This window comes from Rhinolophus hipposideros (genome assembly GCF_964194185.1).
Source record: "Rhinolophus hipposideros genome assembly, chromosome: 14".
Classification (NCBI taxonomy): Eukaryota; Metazoa; Chordata; class Mammalia; order Chiroptera; family Rhinolophidae; genus Rhinolophus; species Rhinolophus hipposideros.
The window spans coordinates 50391866-50417397 of NC_138060.1; the positions used below are offsets into that span (position 1 = coordinate 50391866).

At 35.5% G+C, this 25532-nt stretch overlaps 1 protein-coding gene across 2 annotated transcripts in view; it reads left to right on the forward strand.

Annotated features, from left to right (window-relative positions):
• The window catches only part of CNOT10 (CCR4-NOT transcription complex subunit 10), a 56368-nt gene that overhangs the window by 23641 nt on the left and 7195 nt on the right, over positions 1-25532 (forward strand). The window contains exons 9-14 of one of the 2 annotated variants that reach the window (XM_081072108.1): positions 2474-2623; positions 3737-3939; positions 7281-7402; positions 8834-9010; positions 9947-10027; positions 24206-24319. In XM_081072108.1, the coding sequence (XP_080928234.1) occupies positions 2474-2623; positions 3737-3939; positions 7281-7402; positions 8834-9010; positions 9947-10027; positions 24206-24319 (847 nt within the window). The remainder of the gene's footprint in view (positions 1-2473; positions 2624-3736; positions 3940-7280; positions 7403-8833; positions 9011-9946; positions 10028-24205; positions 24320-25532) is intronic. The other variant, XM_081072109.1, reaches the window with a different exon arrangement.

Below are 25532 nucleotides of genomic sequence, written 5' to 3' on the forward strand. Positions count from 1 at the left end.
TGCTGCAAAAAATTCCTGGAATTTTACTATTTGTTTCCAGTTTAGAAGAAGCCTCACTTCTTTTACTTTTCTTTGACCTCACTTGCTCTTTCTTTCATTTTGTTTTTTATTTTTTAATTTTTTTTTATTTTTTATTTTTTTATTTTTATTTTTATTTTTTTATTTTTTATTGGGGAATATTGGGGAACAGTGTGTTTCTCCAAGGCCCATCACCTCCATGTCATTCTCCTTCAATCTAGTGGTGGAGGGCACAGCTCACTGGCTTATGTGGGAATTGAACTGGCAACCCTGTCGTTCAGAGCTTGTGCTCTAACCAACTGAGCCACCAGGCCACCCCCTCATTTTGTTTTTTAATGTCAGCTTAGAAATTATGTCTGGGGCATAAGTTCCTTGGACTTTTGCTTTATAAAATGAGCCCTTTTAAGGAAATGAGATGGTAATGTTTTTACTTTTCCCTTTTCTCCCATAAAAGCAGTGGAAAAATATGACGATTTCTTTAGACCATTAACTATAACAAAAATATTTCTATGAAGGTAGGAAGATAATTACTGTCAGCTATTCCTGCCTCTATTTAGAACATTTTAGTGAATTGCTTGTATTACTGGTAAAATTTGTGGCTGTCAATTAATATCAGATCATTGCTGTTTTTTGGGGAGGAAGGAAGAAAATCAATTTATTCAAGAAATGATGTTAAACTATTGAAAATGTACCAAGTTTAAAATGCAAATAATGAATACATTTTAAAATTTGTTTTAATTCTATTCCATATACATGCACGGAACACACATGCAAGCATACTCAAACCTTCCCCGTTTCTTCCTTCAGTTCAGTGGCGTGGTAGAGGAGGGAGAAAGGCAGTTTTTCCATTATTATTCTCTTGGGTATCCATTTGTTCTGAGTACCCATTTCTAATTCTACTAAATTTTAATTTTTGATTTTGTTATTGTCATGGCTTCCCCTCAGAGGCTCACAAACACCCAAACACCGAAATGACCTCTCTGAACAACTTTGAGAAAATTTTAGGATTGCCTTGACACAGATTTCAGAATTGATATTGGCAATCTCTAAATTTGGTGTCAGGAGCAGGACATGTAGTTGACTACTCAACAGTTATGATAATCTAATAGGAAAGATTTTTGTATAATAGTTGTGTATTTTATATATTGACTTTTTCATAGTTATTAATTTTAAAATTTTGAATTTCCTTCCCATGTGTTTGGTTGCTGATAAAATATTAGAGAAGATGTAGGATAAGCATTTTTTTAAAATCGTTCACTATTCAGAAGCAACCTCCTTTAAATATTTTAGTGTGTTTCCTATTATCTTTTTTCCTAAGCATAGTTTTTATCTTCTTAAAATATTATCATTGCTTAATTTTAAAATATATCAAAAGCCAACCTTTAGTTTTTAGTATTAAGCATTGAATGTCCTAATTATAAATTTTGTCAATCTAGTCATACACTTTATATCATTGAGGGAAAGATGATGGACTTTCAGTAAATTGTTTTAGAATGTTTGAGAAACCATTTAGAAAAAAGAAACTAAAGCTTAGATTGCTTTCATTACACCAAAATAAAATCCAGGGAGATGAAGGATTAAAATGTAAAAAAAAAAAATCATAAAAGCAACAAAAGAAAACTTAGATGAACGTTTTAATTTCGTGGTGGGGAAGCCTTGATTAAACATTATCCAAATCCAAGAACCACAGCACTTAGAAAAGATGACTAAATTTGACCACATGAAAATATAAAACTTTTATGATTAAAAACATAAATATAAATACACACATTTGACAAAGTTACAAGACAGATGACAAACTGGCAGTGGGGGACATATTTGAAACAGATGTGACAGAAGGTTTCTATAACAGGTAACCAATGGAAAAACATCTGTAACCAAATTTTTAAATGTGTAAAAAACAAAAAGGGACAGTGTACAGGATAAGAACTACAAATGCCCAACAAACATGATAGATGCTTTGCCATAGTGACATTTAAAGTGTGAACTAAAAGAATAGGTGAGACTTACAGTTTAACAGGCAAAAGCAGGATTTTATATATCCTACTCTCATATTCTTCATTTAATTATAGTTTCACTATTTCCATATATACTTAACTTCATTCTTTCCAGTTCCTACATAGTATTTTGTTATGTGGATGCAATACATGTATGTTTACTCATATTTTTGGTTTTGCGTTTTTTATCTTGCCTATGGTTATTAAAAATTTTTTAAATACCAAAAAGGCTAATCAAGTCATTGTGCAGGGTTGGTTTATCACCTTTAATAAAAGATTTTAAAAGAAAAGAGAGTTTACAAAATTTTTAGGTGTTTCCTAAATTTCAAATGCCTTGTAAACTGTTCTATAGGGACTGAGTGGAATTGCTCGTAGAATTGACTCATGCCACATAAGCCTAATTCTTGTATGATGTACACCAACAATAAAATTTGTGGACAAATGTGTGTTTTTCTTAGGTGAATGCTTGCGATGCATGTTCTGGAATAATCTTGGTTGTATCCATTTCGCCATGAGCAAGCACAATTTGGGAATTTTCTACTTTAAAAAGGCTCTGCAGGAGAATGACAATGTCTGTGCACAGCTCAGTGCAGGTAGCACTGATCCAGGTATGCTTGGCTGGGGGACAGTTTGGAGTTTACCAGTTGAGGCAAAGTGTGATTTAAAGGAGCAAGCGTCTGGTCAAAATGCATGCCATGCATACCTACGTACAGTTAACACTGATGCTCCCCAACAGGTTTGACTTGGGGGGTTTTTAGTAGATTGAGTAATTATCAAATAAATTTAAACCACTTTTTCATGGATTTGAAAATCAGGAATCCCATATGGTAACGTTAAAAAACAAAATATTGTGCTAAGATTTCTTGACTGTGCCAAACTAGTTTTATTATAGCTTTTTTTTTTTTTAATTTCACCAAATATTTTAATAATTCAAGAGAACCCCATTTGCCCCCACGATTTGTTTTTGTTGTTTTTATAGCTTCTTTTCGGGGTTTCACATATGGTACTGTTGACAGCACCTGGTAATCTTGGAGCAAATTCCTGAAATTTGTTCCTTTAGTTTTCATATTATGTAGATCCTTGATCTAAAATGCTTAAAATCAAGCAATCATTTAGGTTTTTAAAATAAAAAAATAAAAAGCTATTTAATTGACTAAAATGTATCCAAAATCACAAGTAGTCTTATTTTATTATGGATTCTGAAACTTTGAATAAGTGAGTGAATAAGTAGTAGTTGTCATAGGTATAGTACATTAATTTTTATCTCCATAGTCAGGTTCCCCCTAACAGCCTAACAATAATTAAATAGTTCTGGTTAAGAAAAAGCACACGATGATAAATTGATTAACCAAACTGAAAGTAAAAAGAGTGGAATCTTCTTACAGGCTCTAAAAATGTGGAAAGGCGGGGTAAGGTTCCGAGGTGTGGGAGTGGGTCCTGTCTCTTCCCTTTGCCTTCCTGGAACATTGTTGCCTGAGGAGCTTCTCATTTGTTGGCAAATGAGAAGAGACATCTCTGGCCCCTCTAGCACAGGCAACTGCAGTGACTGGAGGATATTTGTGGGGTTGGGCTGGCAATCATCATTGGTGAGAGCTATTAAACTTCAAATTGGAGTCATTGGTATTAAACAAGGTAGTGTTTAAGTACTTAGTGGAATAAATGTTTTCAGTGTAACTTATTTTTAAGTCTAATGATTTATTCTCATCTAATGTTATCATTAGGCAAAAAATTTTCAGGAAGGCCCATGTGTACATTATTAACCAACAAGCGGTACGAGCTGCTGTATAACTGTGGAATTCAGCTTCTTCACATTGGAAGGCCTCTTGCTGCCTTCGAGTGCCTGATTGAGGCTGTTCAGGTTTATCATGCAAATCCCCGCCTCTGGCTGCGGCTGGCTGAATGCTGCATTGCTGCCAATAAGGGGGTGAGTGCTGCCTGGGTATCTTTTTGAATCCACCCCCCTCTCCCACCCTCACTGTTACATGGAAAGCAAAAAATAAACTGCTTGGAAGCATACAAGACCTCATCCCCCTTTAAACTCAGGGATTTTATAATTTTTGGTTCTTTAACAGTTGGGTAAAAAATTCAGGTTTATAAAGTCGTTGGTTAATATTCTGGTTCTTGGTAAGCATGGCACCATGTATCAGAAGTCACATTAAAGAATTGAAGCCAATAAGAAAGTCATATCTGTTGGGACAGGGGTCTGCTGGTTGCTGGGGCCATGCCATCTACCTAGTGAGCATGGAAACAACTGCGTTTCCTTCAGTGCCTGGGGCTTTACTTTTGAGTCAGTAAATGGTTTAGAGTTCGTGGTTACCAGGCCGTTTGCCTCTGACACGTGCTTGTCCACAGTGGCTATGACAAATAGGGCCGTTCACATCAGTGTCCGTGCCTACATCATCTCCAAATGGCAGCTGGTGGAAGCCTTTTATATCTCAAGTGAGGGAGGGGTGGTCAGTGGGAGGTAGGGGAAAGACAAGTTGTATCAGAATTACAGATGTCTGGTGTCACCCCGTTTCCTACCCACCCCCTACCCTTGCTGTGCTCTTCAGGTGTGTGGAGATTGGGAAGGTATAGCATGAAATTTTGCCTGGCATTACCTGCCATAGGTGGTATAAGATGCTTACAAGGAGCTCTGCTCCTGCTGCTAAACAGCACCAACTGAGACACAACTGCAAGAACTAAAGGGTTTAAAGAAGTATGTTTGCCTGGCAGTTTGAGTACACCACTGCCTAAAGAGATGAGCGTTGTCTTTGAAAGGTTTTAATGATTTATTCCATTGTGCTTTTCCTTTTACAGGACAATGTTCCTATTTGATAATTGTTAAATTAACCAACAAACAACTCTAGGCAGAAACTATACTTTTTTAAAATAAAAGGATCTCTAGGACTTGCTATTCTCTTTAATCCATTCATGAGTATAAGTGTTGGAGGCCTTGATTTTGTACAGTTATTAGACACCAGGGAATTACATTTTCCTGGGAGTAGAGACATACAGTAAGGTTTAGTATTTTCTTTTTACATTATTAATTTTTAGAAATAGTACTTTGAGGATTGTCTTTGTTCTGTGGATATTTTTACTAGGACACACTCCCCCCATTTTCTTCTACAAAGTTCTAAATTTGTAATTTTTGAAATATGTGTAAAGATGACTTGGTGCCGTAACTTGGTGGGTACCAGAACACTCACAGTCTGTGCTACTAACGAAAATTTGCCTTAAGTACTCATCGTCTGTCTTTGTGTCTTCCTTCTAAAAATGATCTGAGGTGACCTAAAGGACGGTGAAAACAACCCCAAAGCACTCTTGAAATAAAATCAGAGAGCAAAATCCCAATAGGAGAAATAATAAACTCCAAATAAAATTCTATAAAACTTATTTAGTCACCACAGAAGGGTTGCTAAACAAAGCAGTTTGTACCCTGAGAAATAAATTTGTTTTTGAATTAAAAGAAGCAACTTGATTGTTAAATTGGTGATGCTAAGGAGATCATTTTGTCCTGTTTACCTGGTACATGTTGCTTCAGACATCTTTTGGCAGAAGCAGGACTTATGCATACGAGGGTACTGTCTAATGTGTGAGAAAATATCTGCTACATTATAGAAAACATAGGCTCAATTGTAGGGGGAGTATTTAACCAATTTAAGAGAAGGCTATTAAAAAAACACATAAAGGGGTGGCTGGATGGCTCACTTGGTTAGAGTTTGTGCTCTTAATAAGAAGGTTGCCCGTTCAATTCCCGCATGGGATGGTGGGCTGCACCCTCTGCAACTAAGATTGAAAACAGCCACTGGACTTGGAGCTGATGGGCCTTGGAGAAACACACTGTTCTCCAACATCCCCAATAAAAATAAATAATAAATTAAAAAGATTAAAAAAAAACCCATAAAATGTACCATTTATTTTTCTGAGTTCTAAAAAGTCAGATTTGTTAGTGCTATTACTGCCAAGGCACTATAAAATAATAACTTGTAATTATATATGATTCTTTTACATTAAGACTGATGTGGCACACTTTCTGGCTATTAGTGTATTATTAAATGTATGGTTTATTATTGTGGATTTTTAATTCCATTGCATCAATGTTTTCATCTGTTGCATCGCCAGAGCTAGCCATCTTGTCATCTTGCATAGCCTTAATGGTCTGAAGAAAGTATGGATGAATCCTTATAAACTTATCACCACCACTAGGAAAAGAAGTTGGAATGGAAGTCCTTCCAATAATGATTTAGAATATCTACTTTTTCTTATTTTTCATTAATAATGCATGGCTGCCTCCTTAACACAAAATTGGTTCCCAGCAGAGCGGTTTTACTGTATTTTTAAGCATAGAGTTATATATATTTTTAAAAATAAATATACAGTGAATCCTTGTTTTATTAAGTCATACATGGAAACAACCATAATAAAGTTACGTTAGTGAGCAATAAGTTGCAGTGCAAGAAACACTGTTTAAGAAGGACTTTTTGCAGGGCTCTTAATGCACTGGCTCCAGTTTGTTCCTATGTAGGAGAATCTGGATGACTTTATAAAATAACTAGTTGAGATTTCACCTGCAGATAAATCAGAGGCAGATAGTTGAAGGGGGAAGATAAATGGCCCCATCAAGCTTCCTATAACAAGATAATGTATCTTAGTGAAATACCCTAAAACTGACTCTCTGCGTGTACACACACACACACACACACACACACACACATACACACACACGTAGCTTTTACTCTTTTTAGTTTAATGCTTACAGAGTTTGGGGATTTTAATTTCCTAGAAGGCAAAATTGTGCCCATGTAAATCTTAACATATGTAGCTTGTTAGAGTTTATATGTTGTTGACAATTTAATAAGTACTTTCAATTAAAAAGGAAAAGATCTGTGTTTTCAGAAGTGGAGCTGCTTCCCTTTTTCACTGTGTTTTTATGGCTCTTTTATTTTCTTTACTCTGGTGTCAAAATGCCTTTAATATGCAGCATGGTGCCTGGGTGTAGAATGTTCTAAAAAATAGTTCTAAATAAATGCTTGAATCAATTTTAAATTCTTAAATTACCTTTTTCATTAGAATTACCACATATTCATAAAATATAGCACGTCAGACTTTCAGCCCTATGTACTCTTTAATGCTGAATATATTTCCTTTATCATGTATTTCCTTTATTATCCACATTGATGGATCTTAAGAACTCTCCAGAGTAACTGGAAAGGTATTGGAGCATTTTTCTTATCCCGTTTTATAATTCCATTAACTTAATTGGAAATTATTTGTATTTTATAGACTTCTGAGCAAGAAACTAAAGGTCTTCCAAGTAAAAAAGGAATTGTGCAGTCTATTGTCGGTCAAGGCTATCATCGTAAAATAGTTCTGGCATCACAGTCCATACAGAACACTGTATATAAGTAAGTATTCTGCAAAGAGAAAGTACATATACTTAACACTTTCACATAATGTTGTTATGTATAAAAATGTGCTTAAGACTTATTTCATAGGAGGAGCTACTTTGTAGCTAGGTTTTATTGCTATTTCAGCATAGGTCCATAGTGACTGTTATCCGACATGTGATTTTGGTTTATTACATCCATGGGTGCTGAAATTGTTGGCCTAAGAAACTTTGGTCCAGTCAGTGCCATTATTCAGAATGTCCAGAAGAGGGCATCTTGATGTTTTCTGATTATAGTTTATCATTGTTATTTTTCATTTAGGTATTTTCTCATAGTCCCTAAAGCGAATTCTCAGTATTAGCAGAAAAAAGGACTACCGTGTTTCCCCGAAAATAAGACCTAGCTGGACAATCTTACTATAAGACCGGGTCTTATAATAATTTTTGCTCCGAAAGACGCATTAGAGCTGATGGTCCAGCTTGGTCTTATTTTCAGGGAAACACAGTAGTACATAAAGCATCCAAAGCTACGTAAAGCTGTTACATGTAAGAACCTTCATTTGGACAACTTTTAAATATGAACATTTTTATCTTGTATAAGGATTCCAATTTGGAGTTGTCATTATTTCTGAAGTAGTAGGCTTTGTAAAAAATTTACTGCTTTTTTTTCCTTTCTAAAAAATAAAAAAATAAAAATTGTTCACTACCATCTACAGTTTTTCCAAAATTTTTAAATAGTATCTGGCACACAATGTTTTGGTCCTAATTTATTTCAACTATAATGCAGATTTTTTTTTAAGACCAGATAAAGCATCACTTTTCCACAATTTCAAAATTGTTACTAATTTTCATATTTTTGGTTTTTTCTAATAAAGCTGACTCCGTTTGATATATCAAATTAATAAAAAGTTATATAAAATCTCAACAAAATTATAAGACTAGATAATGCTGCTTTTTCAAAACAAAAAATAAAGGCATTTTTTTAAGTAAAAAATCGACCAAAACAAGCCTCAAATATAAAAATCTACTTTCTTCCCTTGTTTCCAATTCTTATTATACCTGTCCTGGCACTCATTACAATTTTTGTTGTTTATAAATCCTGTTACAATTAACATTGATATTACAGATGACCGTCAAGTTGTCTCCTGTCCTTGGTCCCATTGCTACAGACATGTGTATAATGTATATATTTGCAATCGATACTTTTTACACCTTATACATAATATTTGGGATTTGGGTTTTTAGCATTCTCTTATAAGTGCTAATATGAAAATGTCTACCTAGCACACAGAGCACAGTTTTCATTTACACTTGTACTTATGTAAGTGTACACAAGTACACTTACTTGAACAAGTTGTAAGTGTTCATTTACACTCGTACTTTATTTGTGATGATAGAAAAATATTGTTCATTTTTATGTTATTAGCTAATTTGGTTTTGTTCTTTTAAGTGACGGACAGTCTTCAGCCATCCCAGTAGCCAGTATGGAGTTTGCAGCCATTTGTCTGAGAAATGCCTTGTTGCTGTTACCTGAAGAACAGCAAGATCCAAAGCAGGAAAATGGTTCTAAGAACAGTACTCAGCTAGGTGGGAATACCGAGAGCAGTGAGAGCAGTGAAACTTGCAGGTATGAAAGCAGTGAAACTTCCCATGGGACCTCAGTGGGAAGGACTTTGTTAGCAGGCCTCCTTGTCCTTTGGGGGAATGTCTAAAATCTTCAGCCTGAATGGCCAAAATTCTCTATTTTGAATAATCAGAAAGGAAAGTATGAATGTTTAAGTATTTGTGAAAGAGAAAAATAGGTGAAGGCTAAGCCAGGAGAGAACCTTGAAACAAGAAAAGTGGAAAGTAACAGCTTTTTATTAACAGGAGGAATAGTTGCAGGAAATCTTTTGTTGCTATCAGAGACAGCATTTTTTTTTTTTTTTGAGACAGCATTTTTTTACTTTTACTAAAGTAAATACTTTAATCCCAAAGCTTCTTATTTGTTATTATCCTTTGCCTTTTCTCTTATACTGTAAATCACTAACCTCTAGAATATCTGTAATCTTCTAGTATAAAATATTATACAAATCTATAGAAATTGGGAGATCTTATCTAGTAATAAATAAAACAAATACTAATTTATATATAGGAAGTTCTTTTTACACATGGCCCCTTTAAACTCAAGTCTCCCATCTCAGCATTTTTTCTTGATTATAACAGAAATACGTGTTTAATATAGAAAATTTGAAACAAAATTGTGGAACTTTTTCATTTTTACCAAGGGGTTATGTGTTACTGTAATTGATAAAAGGCAATCAGAAGAATGAGAAATGTGTAAAAATCTTGGAGTGGTTTTCTCTCTATAGTAAAGATAGTGTCTTCATTTAGAAGTTTTGAAAAGCAGTGTTGCGTACTGGGGAAAAGAACACATATAACTTTAACATGTTAGTGATACCAAGTTATGAGCATCTTTCATTGTTTCGGCTCTTTTGCACTTTTGTCAGAAAAAATTGCATGGGTATGGGAGTATTGGAACAAAATTCTACGTTTAAGTGTTTACCTGTTGCTCTTTATTTAGCAGTAAAAGCCATGATGGAGATAAATTCATTCCAGCTCCACCTTCTTCTCCACTAAGAAAACAGGAATTAGAAAACTTAAAGTGAGTATCTAAACAAAATGATTTGCATTGCATCTGTTGAAATAAGCACATTGTTTTTAATCTATCTTCTGTTAATATTATAAATTATATTAATGTCAAATGTGAAGCCAACTTTTCAATCTTGTACGAACACCACTAGTCAAAATGTATTTTTTACAAATTAATTGGATTCGATTTGTTAATATTTTATTAGGAATATTTGCTTCTAAGTTCACAAGGAAGTTTGGTCCACACTTTCCTTATGTCTTTGGTAAGGTTTCCGTTTCAAGGTTATGCTGAACATATGAATGAGTTAGGAAGTGCTTCTTCCTCTGTTTTCTGAAAGAGTTTGTATAAGATAAATAGTATTTCTTCCTCAAATGTTTGATAGATTCACCAGTGAAACCCTCTGGCCTAGGGATTTTCTTTGTGGGAAATTTCTTTTTTAATGAATTCAAATTCTTCAATAAGTGTGTGCTATTCAGATTTTTTATTTCATCTCTATCAGTTTGAGTAAGTTATGTTTTCTCTATCAGTTTGAGTAAGTTATGTTTTTATCTATGCACGTTATATGTCCCTTTATTGTTACTTTGAAAGGTCCTGTGTATGTTAAAGAAATTAAAAGGAACACAGTAGTCTTTTATGTTTAGCCACATAATTACCATTTCCTGATGATTTTAGTTTCCATAAGTTATCATTTCCCTTCAGTTTAAAGAGCTCCCTTCAGCATTTCTTATAATACAGGTCTTCTTTTGCTAGGTTTTTGGGTTTGTTTTTTTTTAAATCTAGAATTGTCTTTATTTCATCTTCATTTTTGCAAGATAGTTTCACTGAATACAGAATTCTAGGTTGGTAGTTGGGTTTTTTTCTTCCCCTTTCAGTCTGCTGTTTCAAGATGTCACTGCATTATCTTCCGGAGCCATTGTTTCTGATTAGAATATGTAGGTGACATTTTTCCCTCTTCAAGATAAATTGTCTCTCTTTGTTTTTCAGCAGTTAGAGTATGATGAGCCTAAGTCTGATTTTGTTTTAAGTCTTATAAATTTATCTTTCAGCAAATTTGGGATATTTTTGACCATTATTTCTTCATACAGTTTTTGGAACTATGCTTAATGATACTTTTTAAGTATCATTTAAAAAAGTATTTTAAGAATTATTTCAACACTAGAACTACAAATTAAAATGGAAAGAACAAGCCATTATTTCTTACATTTCTAAGCCTATTAAGTTGCAAAAGAGTGACAAGAGTACAGTTAAAATGTTTATATAATGCTGGTAACATTACAAACTGATGCATTATTTTTGGAAAACATTTCACTTATTCACAAACATTAGTGCTAGTCCTATGGGAGGTGCAGGGGAATCGGAGGTAAAAGGAAAAGCACTGCTCTCAAAAGCAAATGGCAAAAACTTAGGAGAAAATGGTATTAGTTAGTAGGTTAGTTATTAGGCAGTGAGATTTGGAATGTCTTTTCTTCTTGGGATGATTTATGACCCTTATAAGTAGAAAATGACTTCACTTTAAAATTTTGCGTTTCTCTCGGTCTGCTGAAGGTACTCATTCTGATGCCATAGTTTATTGATCACCTATATTTCTTTTTCTGTGAACCTCTGTTTGTAGAATCTAATATTTTCATATTGGGTTTTTCATCCTTTTCATTTTTATCAGAGTCTTACATACTGTGTTTCCCCGAAAATAAGACCTAGCCGATAATCAGCTCTAATGCGTCTTCTGAAGCAAAAATTAATATAAGATTCAATATATTATAGTATAGTATAGTATACCCCGTATTATATTATATTATATTATATTATATTATATTATATTATATTATATTATATTATATTATACCTAGTATTATATTAATTTTATATATTATACTATACCCTGGTTTTATATATTAATTTTTGCTCCAAATGACATATTAGAGCTGATTGTCTGGCTAGGTCTTATTTTCGGGGAAACATGGTATTAAGAAAATTGGCCCTTATCATTTCTTTTACTTTTTTTCCCACTTTTTTTCATTAAGTGTTTAGAAGAAAGTCCTTCTTGCCTCTAAGATTTTAAAAATAATTTATCCGTGTTTTCATCTAACACTGTCACTGTCACACTATAATAACCACCAATCTAAATCGAATTTAGTTTATATAAGCAAATAAGTTACAGATCTATCTTTATGTTGTGTAATTTTTCATCATATAGTCCATTGATTAACTTTTGATTAACTTTAACTTTCGAAAAAGCATGGAACAACTATAAAATACTAAGATTTTATGTCTAAGCAGTTTAAAATTACATTTTTATAAAACAGCGTGTATACTTCTGTTTACAAAAAAAAATCTGGAGGGATCTGTATCAAAACCTTTATAGTAGTTATCCCTGAATGGTGGGATAGCTAATACTTATTTTTTTACTGGATATCTGATTTTTATGGTTTTTTAAAAATGAAGATATTTTATTAATATTACTGATACCCCTCCTTCCATACCGCATGTCTTTGGAGGAAAGACTGGCCAGCAGATGTGCCGTTTGCAGATCATGTATTGTCAGATCTGTGTTCATGGCAGGGCACTGCTGTCAGTGAGCTCAGGGCTCCAAGCATCCTGCTCAACAAAGCAGCAACTTTTTATTTGTTTTATTTTATTCTGTCAAAGTATACCGTAAATTCCCACTTTGCAGTAATACCATCTCTATCTTGGGTGGGTGGGTGTGCATTCATCCGTATCCCCACAGTATACTATTGTCAGAAAGAAAGTAGTAATCCTCTGATTATGTAGAGGAAAATCATAAATCTCAAATTTAGTTAGAAATGAGGAGTTGATCATTTAAGATTTTGAAAGTAGGGTTTTGGTTTCTCAAACTTGACACAGGTAATTTTTTTTCCAGTTATTCTCAGTTATATTAAAATTTCTTGAATTCTTATTTCTTGTATGAGTGAGTCATAAGATAGCAAGAAAATAAAAGTAATGACAAATTGCCAGTGAAACAATGGCAAAAACAAAATATACAGAAGAATATTGCTGTTGAGTGAAATAAAACTGAGTTTTTACAAAGCAATCAAATTTCAACCATATAACTAAAATACTAAATTTTTGTCCTGACTGGAAATGTGTAAAAACAAAGCAGATTGAGTAAAGCTAAACTGTTATTTGGTATAAAGTGAGCTGATGAGGAAGAGGTGGATTGTAAAGCTCAGCCAGGATATTTGGGAAAATGCTTGCTTTAACTTGCCAAAAAATATACTATTTCCCCCAGTGTGCCTAATGTTTTCTAGAGATTTCTCTGTTTATGGAGCCAGCAACACTTCATATTTATTTAAGGGTTCATATATTTTCATAGGAAATTTTATATGGTAAAAATCCAAGTACAGGCATGTGCCACATAACATTTTAGTCAACCACAGACTGCATATATACAGTGGTCCCATAAGGTTATAATAGAGCTGAAAAATTCCTATCACCTAGTGACATCATAGCACAATGCATTTTTCAAATGTTTGTGGTGCTGCTGGTGTAAACAAATCTGCACTGCCAATAGTCTAAAAATACAGCAAGCACATACAATTATGTATACTACGTAACACTTGATAAAAAACTACTGTGTTACTGGTTTATGTATTTATTGTATTCTTTATCATTATTTTATAGTACTCTTTCTACTTCTTTAAAAAGAAACCTTGCTGTAAAATGTTATGCCAGCAACAGCCCCCTACATCTTGTGTTTACCGTGTCTCTTGATGACTTTTCTTGATGGCATTTTCTCTTGTGCTTGATTTATTCTCACTCAAGTTGTTTTGTACAGTAACATGCTGTACAGGCTTGTAGCCTAGGAGATCAGGCTATACCATACAGCCTAAGTGTGTAGTAAGCTGTACCACCTAGGTGTGTGTAAGCGCACTCTGATGGTCACACAACGAAATCGCCTGACGATGCATTTCTCAGAACATATCCCTGTGTTAAGCTACGTGTGACTGTAGCACAAAAAGTTACATGGTGTCAAGTAAATCTTGTCCCATCCCAGTTCTCTTTCCTCTCCCCTGACGTACAACCACTGACCATTTTTTGTCACGGCGGGGAGGGGGGGAAGGGGGTACCAAAAAAATGTATACACATGACTTGTATTCATCTTTTGTTACTGGTATATATTGAGTATTACAATTTTTTTTCAAAGATTTTATTGGGGAAGGGGAACAGGACTTTATTGGGGAACAGTGTGTACTTCCAGGACTTTTTTCCAAGTCAAGTTGTTGTCCTTTCAATCTTAGTTGTGGAGGGCGCAGCTCAGCTCCAGGTCCAGTTGCCATTGCTAGTTGCAGGGGGCACAGCCCACCATCCCTTGCGGGAGTCGAACCGGCAACCTTGTGGTTGAGAGGATGTGCTCCAACCAACTGAGCCATCCGGGAGGCAGCTCACCTCAAGGTGCCATGTTCAATCTTAGTTGCAGGGGGCAGAGCCCACCATCCCTTGCGGGACTCGAGGAGTTGAACTGGCAACCTTGTGGTTGAGAGCCCACTGGCCCATGTGGGAATTGAACTGGCAGCCTTCGGAGTTAGGAGCATGGAGCTCCAACCGCTTGAGCCACCAGGCCTGCCCGAGTATTACAATTTTAATAACAGTTTTTTCCTTTCTCAAAATGTGTGTACATTTTTTTTGGCACCCTCTTTATGTTCTTCCGGTGAGATTTCCTATACCTATTCCAGCATATGTATTTATGGTGGGGTTTCTATTACACTAGCAATCGCATGGTGTCCACACTGCTCTGTACCTTACTTTCCCATTGGACAACACTGTATATCTTTAGAGATTGCTTGATATCAATACAGATCTCTGATTCATTGTTTCTAATGGGTGCATAGAATCCCATTATATGAATATCACATAATTTATGTAACATTCCTTTATATTTAGCTGTTTATAATGTTTCAGTCTTTGCTATTACAAATCCTGCAGCGGACATCATTTTACACAATTCTTAAGGGGAATCTTTAATGAATGAAAGTATTTGAAACCATTTTTAAACTTGATTTAATTTTTACAGATGTATTTGAATGAGTACTAATCTTAGGATTGCTTAATTTATGCATGCAATTTAAGAAGTATATTATCCCATAATCGTTGAACAGTTGCAGAGTTGTGTCAATTAACTTTATATTCTGAAAAATGGCATTAAAGAGAAAGATATGTGCATCGTGGCATAACTTCTCAAAGAGTTTTGTGCTTTTCATGGCATAACTCTTTGCTTTCTACATGTCATAGTAGGCAGATTGGTGAGTTTCAGAGAAAATAAAATTATTTCCCCATTTTTGTGGAAAGGGGCAAAGGATCTCCATAGGGAATTCCATTATCATAAAGTGAGGCGAAGATGGGTTCGCTGGTATATATTAACCTTTTTTTCTTACGGAACAGATGGGAGAAAGGAAATGGAACAAGATGGAAGGAGCCTTAGGGTAGGTTTATAAAAAGTGCAATGCAAGACAGTAGCAACAGTGATGTAGAGACAAACGGTGCAGGGGGAAGGAGTCATAAAAGATCTGTGTCGTAATTTTTAAAGCTATAAAAGCTCACAATGCTGTTGGGTGTGTTAAAGGGCAGCTCTGTGGCAGGGGCCAGCTGTCCCCTATAGAAGGAAGGAGCTGAGCACATTGATTCTTTGAAGATTGCGGACTTCATAGCAATTGCGTCTGTTTCTGACCTGAATTCTTTTATGTGATTGGAAATATGTGTGGTTAGTACATAGTTTCCTTTTTATGGACTATTATATTTGACCCCGTGTGCTCTATAATACCCAAGACACCGATGCAAAACCTCATTTCCTATTTCCAGCATAACTAATATGCAGTAAATTATCATGACTGTTCTGATGGCCATTTCGCACGGTATGGGTTCACAGCCTCTTGAATAGTTTCAGTTTTTTTCATGTGTACATAAATGAAGGTGGTGCCAAAAAAAAATTCATTCTAACCAGGTTACAAGTATGTTTCCAGAAGGCATATGACACCTGAAGCAATTGGGAAATTCTGTATTAAAATCAAGGTAGGTTTCAGAAAAATATTCTCCTAATTAAAACAGAAATTTGTTCCCAAATCAGGGAAATGTCTCAGAAATTAAATAGTTTAAATCTGAGGCTCAGATTAACTTGGAGGTACTGATATAATGATATAATGAATCATGAAAGGGGTGTGTGCGTGTGTGTGTGTGTGTGTGTGTGTGTTTTATATAATGACACTGTTAGAATATTGCTTCAGTTGCTGAACCACTCAGAGCTCTGCAAAGCCATCAGTTTCATTCACATGGGAGTATTCTGCAGCCTTGAATTAAATAAGTGCTCTGATTTTGAGTTTTTAAAATAAAGGTGGTTTTATTTCTAGGTATTTACACAAGAGAAATGAGAAGTTGTCCACACAAGAATTTCATAGCAGCTTTACTCATGAGAGAAAAAAACTAGATACAGCCCAGGTATCCATTAATAGGAGAATGGATAACTAAATTGTAGTCACTCTATGTATCAGGGTACTAGTTAATTATAAAAAGGAACCCAAATCAACATGTTTTGAATCTCATTTTGTGTTTCTTTCAGTTAGTGTAAGGTACATACGGTATGATTCCTTTATACCATTTGTGTGACAAGCAAAACTATACAAAAATAATTTATATTGATAGAAATCAGAACAGTGGTTGGGGAATTAACTGGAAGGAATCATTCTAAGGTGACAGAAATGTTCTGTATCTTAAGTTGCTGATTATATATATATATATATATATTCAAACTCATCAAATTATACACTTAAAATCATGTCTTTTAATGTATATAAATTATTCCTCTTAAATTTTTTAAGGTATTTTGAAATTTTACAAAATTAATACAATTCTAAATATATCCGTTTGGGAAATATAATTTAACCACTAATGACTGAAAAATGGTCAGTTTCCTTTACATATTATTTCTGAGGTAGCATGGCATTGAAAATGGGTTTCTTAAACCGCCTCCCCCCAAAAAAAGAAAACTCTGCTGTATTGAACGTGTATTTCTCAGATTCTAAGGCTGCAGTCAGTTTTCAGTACCAGATCTATTCATTACACGTGGCTGCTGAACACGTTACATGTGTCTGGTATAAGGTGTGCTGTTTAAGTGTGTCATACTGGATTTCAAAACTTCCTCCCCCCAAATTTTAAAATACTTCAGTCATTTTTATATTGATTATATGTTAAAATATTTTGACATTGGATTAATGTAAATATATAAATTAATTTTCCTATTTCTTTTGACATTTTTTGATTGTACCTACTAGAAGATTTAAAATTACCCTTAATGGCTGCAGTTGTATTTCTGTTAGAGAGTGCTGCTCTGAGGTTTGAGAGCTATGTTTGAAGTGTTTGTTGATACACGGTTTCTGCAAATGTGTGGTATTGATACTATGCCAGTTTCCTCACATGCCACAAATTTTAGCTGAATTGCTCTTCATAAAAATATTTGTCTTTAAAAGGCCTGATGTCCAAATGAATCTTAGAATGTAGACGCTTGTACAGGATTGATATTTTGGCCATATGTTTTGATTTAATTATTAATGTTGCATGCATTTGGAGATAATGATTTTCTTATACCGTGATTGATTTTAAGGGTGTACTGTTAAGATTTTATTTTTTTAAAACAGTCAAACGTTTATTGACTGTCTACTGATACCTTCTATTTTTAAAACAGTTTTATGGAGATATACACTGTATTCACAGACAGGTGCCACCACCACTACAGTCAACTTTAGAACATTTTCGTTACCTCAGAAAGAAACCCTATACCTTTTAACTGTCACTCCTTTGCCCCCAGTCCTCGGTCCTAATTAATCTACTTTCTCTATAGATTTTCCTGTTTTAGACTTTTATGTGAGTAGAATCATGTAATATGTGGGCTTTTAAGACTGGCTTCTTCTATTTAGAATAATGTTTTCAACGTTCATCCAAGTTGTAGCATGTATCATATTTTATTTTTATTGCTAAATAATATTTCATTGTACATATATATATATATACACACACATATATATACACCACATTTTGTTTATTTCATTCATTTGATGGACATTTAGATTGTTTTCATCTTTAGGCTGTTATGAACAATACTGTTACAAACATTCATATACAAGTTTTTCTGTACGCATGTTTTTATTTTTCTTGGGTGTATACCTAGAAGTAGAATTGCTGGGTCATATGGTAATTCTGTTTAATCATTTAAGGAATTGTCAGACTTTTTCAAAGTAGCTGTACCATTTTACTCCCACCAGCAGTGTATGAGGCTTCCAGTTTCTTCAAATCCTCACCAACACCAGTTATTGGCCATCTTTTTTATTATAGTGGTTATGAAATGGTTATCTCCTTGTAGCTTTGATTTGCATTTCCTTGAAGACTAATGATGTAACGAATCTTTTCAACTATGTATTAGGCATTTGTGTATTTAGCTTCCTTGGAGAAATGTTTATTCAAATCCTTTGTCTATTTTTTAATTGGGTTATTTATACTTTTGTTATTGAGTTGTAAGAGTACTTTATATATTCTAGATAGAAGACCCTTATCAGGTATATGATTTGCAAATATTTTCTCCCATTCTCTGGATTGTCTTTAGACTTCTTTATTTTATTTTTTTTTAACTTTTATTTATTTTAAGTGTGTTTTTCCAGGACCCATCAGCTCCAAGTCAAGTAGTTGTTTCAATGTAGTTGTGGAGGGCACAGCTCACAGTGGCCCATGTCGGGATCAAACCAGCAACCTTGTTGTTAAAAGCACCACACTGTAACCAGCTGAGCTATCCGGCCGCCCCGTCTTGAGACTTTTTTGATGGTGTTTTTGAATCACAGAAGTTTTTCATTTTGATGCAGTTCAGTTTATGTGTTTTTTCTTTATTTGTGCTTTTCATATTGTATCTAAGAATCCTTTACCAAATCCAAGGTAATGAGGGTTTACCCCAATGTTTTCTTCTAAGACTTCTATACTTTTAATGCTTACATTTAGGTCTTTGATCTATTTTGAGTTAATATTTAGATATGATATGAGGTAAGGGCTCAACTTAATTCTTTTGTATACTGTTACCTTATTAGTAATAAAGAAATACGTTCATAGGATTAATGCGGGACTACATATTAACTTTCCTGGTTGCATTGTACTTCACTTTCATGGATTTGTCGTGAGTCTTCCATGTTACTTATTCTATAGGATATCTTTGTTATTCATTCTAAGGTTGTGATAATAGCTGAACTTTTAATTTCTAAAACTAAAATGGAGGCTGCTCTAGAACCTGGAAAAGAGTGTAGCAGAACTGGTAAAGGGTAGGAAATAATGTTGAGGCCAACATGGAAAATGTCTGTATGAGAAATTAAAATCAAAGCGTACAAATAATGAAATTTCAATTTGTCTGTTTTTTAATAAGAGGCTTAACATGGATCAAAGGAAATGTTCAGACCAAATTTAATTAAGCCCAGTTAAGTTATTCCACAAATATAAATTGTGGAACCTTAATTATTTAGTTCATTTAGACTCTGATGTGACACTCAGTGAATTATTTCCCATTCGGTTAAAAGGGGCCTCCCATGGCCCAATGTTTATAAAGTAAGATGAATCTGACCAATGGTTGATAACATTATAGGCAGTTGTAGTGTACTTAAGGAATAATATTTTTTGGTATCGTGTTTCCCTGAAAATAAGACCTAGCTGGACAATCAGCTCTAATGCGTCTTTTGGAGCAAAAATTAATATAAGACCCGGCCTTACTTTACTATTTTACTTATAGCTAAAAAAAAAAAAGAGCTGGTCTTACCTAAAATAAGAATGGGTCTTATATTAATATTTGCTCCAAAAGATGCATTAGAGCTGATTATCCAGCTAGGTCTTATTTTCGAAGAAACATGGTATTAGTCTAGTGGTTCTGTTGTAACTCGTGAGACATACCTAAAACAGGGTTATGGCTAATAATCTTTTGAATATACTATTGTACTTGTTAGAGACCTAGTCCCATGTCAGTCTTACAACTGAATGTAGTCCTACTAAAACCTGTCCGTCTAATAATAAACTTTATCATAGAAGGAACCTGCTTGTATGACATGTTATCAGCAGTTTGTTTTCACACTGGCATGATTCACATCTGCGTCTCAGGATTTCATTTAGATGAACTGGTGATCAGATTGATCACAGGCCAGGGTTAGAATAATTCTTCAGTGGTCTGCCACTCTGTGGAAACCCCACGAGGCCTCTGCTGACATTGAACAAATCATTTAAGCCCTCTGGGCCTTACTTTTCTCTTCTGTCAAATAAGTAAATTGGATTGGGTGATGTTAAGGTCCTGTCCATGTATGAAATGCCACGTCTGTGACTTTATGCATTTTACTTGCTGCCTGGGGTAGGACTGGGTTCTCTGAGATGCTAGATTTACTTAAAGAGAAAAACTTTTTCACCTTCTTTGTGCTGGGGTTGTTTGTGTTGGGTTTGGGTGTGTTTGTCAGATTCTTTTTGCACAGAACTGTTATTAGAAAGCAAAACATTTTCAGAAGATACGAAGTAAAAAACTTACTAATTTAACTTTACATTTTCTTAAGAGTTGAAAGTTGACAACTTTAACATTTTCTAGATGGTTATAGATAAATGAAAACAGTTAGAGGGTTTTTTTTTTTTTAATCCAGTCTCATATTCAGTTTATTGGAAGAAATTCTCTTACTGGATTTTTGCAGCCAGTTTTTCAAATAATGTTTGCTATGATATTGCTTTGTAAATTTTTATTTTCTTTTGACAATTGGTGACTTTCTAAATTTACCCGTTTTAACCTCTTTTAATAAGGGTTAAACTATTTCAATTCTTGGTTTAGATTTATTTAATTAACAGAATATATGGCTTGACACATTTTAATGCCCAGTCTTGTATAGCTTGTTGCTGTAATTTGGTGCTTTAAGGAAAGTTGTTTGGGGTCTTTTGTGTTTTTCTTTTTTCCTTCTTCATCTTTTTCATTTCCAAGGGTTGGTGTTCTGTGTCCCTAGAGCCAGCTCCTCCAGCATGTGGAGGAGGGAGTGTGGATTGTGTCAGATCTTCCACGGCGGGTGGGGGGGATAGAAGGTAATGTGGCTCTTCCCTTGAGGTATAGTTCTTCCAGTCTGCTGCACTGTCAGATCCACTGAGTGGTTGGTAAAGCAGATTGGACAGTGACTCGAGGAAGTAGAGGGACGGGTGGGGTGGGGGTGTCAGTATTTTAAATAGCAACTATCAACAGTAGAGTGATTTTTCCAGGGGCTTAGAAGATAAAGCCATGCATCTTTCTAGTGTTCAGTCTGTGAGAATTACTGTGTTTCCCCAAAAGTAAGACTTAGCCGGCTCTAATGCGTCTTTTGGAGCAAAAATTAATATAAGATCCAATCTTATTTTACTATAAGACTGTGTTTTATATGATATGATATAATATAATGTAATACTGGGTCTTATGTTAATTTTTGCTCCAAAAGACGTGTTGGAGCTGATTGTCCGGCTATGTCTTATTTTGGGGGAAATATTGTATGCAGAGTGCAGGATAGTTTTCGAAAAAGAAAATGAGGATGAGTCAGAGGGTGATGAGAAGTGAGTTGGGGTAAATTGTAAGGCACTAAGGAAAGAGGAACATAAATGTTAGTCTGAGTTTCCTGCAATGAAACTTGCTTAATCCCAATGTTTCTTGATCAGAATGCCAGCCTTAAAGTTTTGCGTTCACATGTTTATTTTTTTTATAGGAGTGTTTTATTAGCATCTTTTACCCTGCTGTGATTGGATATGGTGTCTTAGGGGGAAAGAGACAGAAGTTGAGGAAAAACAGATTTTTACCTTGTACATAATTATACTTTGGACTTCCCGGGACACAGAATCGTGGTGCAGATCTTACATGACTGATTTCTGGACCCAAAGTGGGCTTGACAGTGGACTAGAGCAGTAATAGCCCCCCTACTGTCGGGAGAGGCCAGGGCAGGCTTTTCCCAGCCTGCCTGAGGTAAGCCTTGTCCTGGACTCGGACGAAGAGTACTCAGGGTGACGCCCATCCTGTGAGCCAGGAAGGAGTCCACTTGGTCAGCTAGGTGGCCTGCCAGCAGGACATGTGGGGGCTGCTGCCCGGAGAAGTCAGTTGAAAACCTGGAAAACTGGTCTTCAGCCAATACCTATTAAACACCTATTGCAGATGGTGAGAAATTGCTCTGGTGTTTGTGTAGGAAACAAAAGATGTGGGCTTCTGCTTTTAAGGAGCTTACGTATTTCCTCCATCTTTGGCAAAGTCATAAATGAAAATGGATATTAAACTTTGTGGTTGTCATTCATTATAGGCCCTGAGTTGATGGTCTTCTTGGGCTTCTGGAAACCTGATATTGGGCTTTAAAAGTCTTTTTTTCGTAAGCAGTACATACCTGGCTGATCAGTAAATGTACATTGCCATTTTAAAATAAGCCAAAACCGGAAATTAAATTACCCTAATCTCACTACCTGGAACTAACTACTGAAGTGCTTCTGAAAATGGGAGCTAACTAGCCAGTGCCTCCCTCCTTTGGGCCTGTGAGTCTCCTGTCAGGGCCAGAACCCTCCCCAGGCCGTCACCACAGGTCGGTCTTGCTGGTAAAAGCAGCTCTTGGAGATACAGGGGCATTGGCAGTGGGCCTGTCAGGAAGATCCCTTTGGAAATGACACTACCTGCCTGCTCTTAGCATTGCTCTTCTATGAACAGGGTTCAGATCTGAAATGAGGTGCTCAGCGACAGAATTTAAACTTCTGATGTTTGCTCCCTTGTTAAAAAGGCAGGTGAGAGCACATATGTATGCACAGTTATGTATGTATTAGGAAAATCATATCAGAATCTTTCTACCTTATCTTTAGGCCGATCTCGTGAATTCACCAAGCAGTGTCACAGAATAGGAAGAGCAGTGATTGGGAGTCTGCATGTTAGCCTGACTAATCACACACTGTAAGCTAGAGAAGAGTACATTTAATTACTTTGAATCTCAGTTTCTACATTAATAAAACAAGGAACCGCATGAGGCAGTGTTTTCAGTCTTACCGTTGTAGCCTAAGGCCATAAAATCTCTTGTTCCTTTTGTCTTCTCTGGGGTCAGTCTACTTTTCTGTGTTAGAAGCTGAGGGGCTACTTTTCCTTTCATGGATAATGTCCTAAGGTTCCAGCAACCAGGAGCGAGCCAGTGAAGAGGAAACAGCAGAGTACTTCTAAACTGGCCGCACTCTGCTTTTACTAGAAGGGCCATTTCTAGTCAGAGGATTTCAGTGTTAGAAAACTCTGTGGTGATATGATGGGTCACATTCTTCCTCAGACTGAAATTACAGCCCAAATGCACTTAATGATATACATATGTATTGTAATTTGTAAACATAACTCAAAACCCTGTATCTAAGTCAGGTCATTTGTGGCCGGCCATTCAGACCTCATTTCTATTTGACAAGGGTTTATTTTAAGATTGCTTTGTGGAGCGGTTGTTTAACATTCAAGTGATCTATTAGTGTCAAGTCTTTAGCTAGACCTGTTTTTTAAATGAGCTGCCCGTTAAGCAGAAAACCAAATAGAAATTTAAGTTTCCAACCCAACTTAGCAAATCAGTGTAATTTAAATTTTTTACCTTCCCATGTATTTTATTCAACCGGGGTATTTTTCTTGAATATTTATTTAAGATAATAGTACCTATGTGACTGAAATTCTTTTACTCTTGATACTGTTGCTTAGCAAGAACTACAGTCTTCTTAATAGGCTCAGAGAAGAATACTACAGTAGCTAAGTGAAATGGATTTTTCGTAAGTTAATTGCGTTTCTTCGCAAAATCACAAAGATGTGTAGAAAGAATAACGTATGCTTCTATAGCTTTATTTCTACGATGCTAAAAAAAATGTCCTACAGGAGTAAGTTCTCACTAGGCTATTAACCTCATTATTTTTTGAAAGGCTAAATATATATTATAACTCCATTTAGTTGAGATGGGCGTCAGTTGGATGGAAGCTAAAGATGACTCAGATAAAGAGCTCCACAGTGCTTCAGACGGTAGTTTTATACACATCATCCTAATTCTTAACCATTAGTATTGTGGCTCCTCTCTTTTTTCCTGGTGTCCAGATTGTCACGGTTACAATTAGGGTGTTCTTTCCTATTTAACAAATACAACCATTGTCAATTTTGTAACTCAGGTTTTCATCCCTTTCTTTTTTGTGTTCCAGATGCTCTATACTGGCCTGTAGTGCTTACGTGGCCCTGGCTCTGGGCGATAACCTTATGGCTCTGAATCATGCAGATAAACTTCTTCAGCAGCCCAAGCTGTCAGGATCCCTTAAGTAAGTGCGACTCGCCCTGTGTGTCCCTGGTTTGTTTTGTGTACAGGTTTTCAATTCGGGTGCGTGTCGCTTCTCTTTACTCCCCCCAGTGGAATAAATGTTATCTAGGGAAAGCAACTGATTGAAAAATGTCTTAATTTAGTAATTTCGTGTTTGGCAGTGACATTTTCACACTTGTTGCGCCTCAGGATGAGTGGAGATGGCATTTGCTGCCCTCAGCATTAGGAGGCAGAAACTTGGAACTCTGTGGGGTCCGCTGCTAGATTTCACTAGAACACGTCATTGGAACATGTTGTCACGTGTTAGCCACAGCATAAGAGAGGTCCTCAGAAGACCCACATTAGAAAAGGAGTCTGGTCATCATGATAAATCTGCTTTGACGAATACAACTTAAATCGACAAAAAAAGAATTTTTAAATATTTTTTTCAAACTGCTGTACCATTTCCTGAGTACATGAGTTTTACCCAAACTCTCCAGATGCCTCTTCAATATTAATGTCATTGTCATTTCAAAATTTTCAAAAGCACATCATCTTGTCTTTTATGGAATCGAATAATTTGCAGCATGCTTTGAATCTTTTTATCATGCTGATACTAGAAATTTTATCGAAAGCCACAGGTACTCTGCATAATATGAAACAGGTTTTTTTTCTTTTCATTTTGTTTTTTTTTCATCCGTCCTGTGGGCATATCTTTATACTCAAATCTCCAAAATAAAACTATTTACTCTTTTGCCTTTTAGTGGTCTTTGTTTATAATACGCAGTGCTTAGAATAGTGAGATCATACTCTGAGGAATGATTCTGTAAATGTTTAATTATTTTTGTCTTTTAAAAGAAAAGTATTACTTTACATGAGCATCTAACATTAGCATTGACTAAGGCTGTTTGAGACCAGCGTTCCCAAACATACCTTGTGCGTCCAGTAACATAAGAGACTGTCACAATTCAAATATTAGGGAGCTCCTCTTTGAGAAAAACTTGTCCAATTTTCAGGCCGGGGGGGGGGCGGGGGGGGCGGGGGGGGACCCTGAGTTCCACTTCCGGGCAGTTGGGTTACTTCTCAGGCGCCTTCCATCCTCACCACTGTCCTGCCCATTCGGAAGCTGCGGCCGCTGTGACTTGCAGGGTTCAGATTGTGCACAACCATTATGAGAGCAGTGTTTTGTTTTTCTTTTTAACAAAAATGAAACATAAATTCTTGCTGCCTTTTTT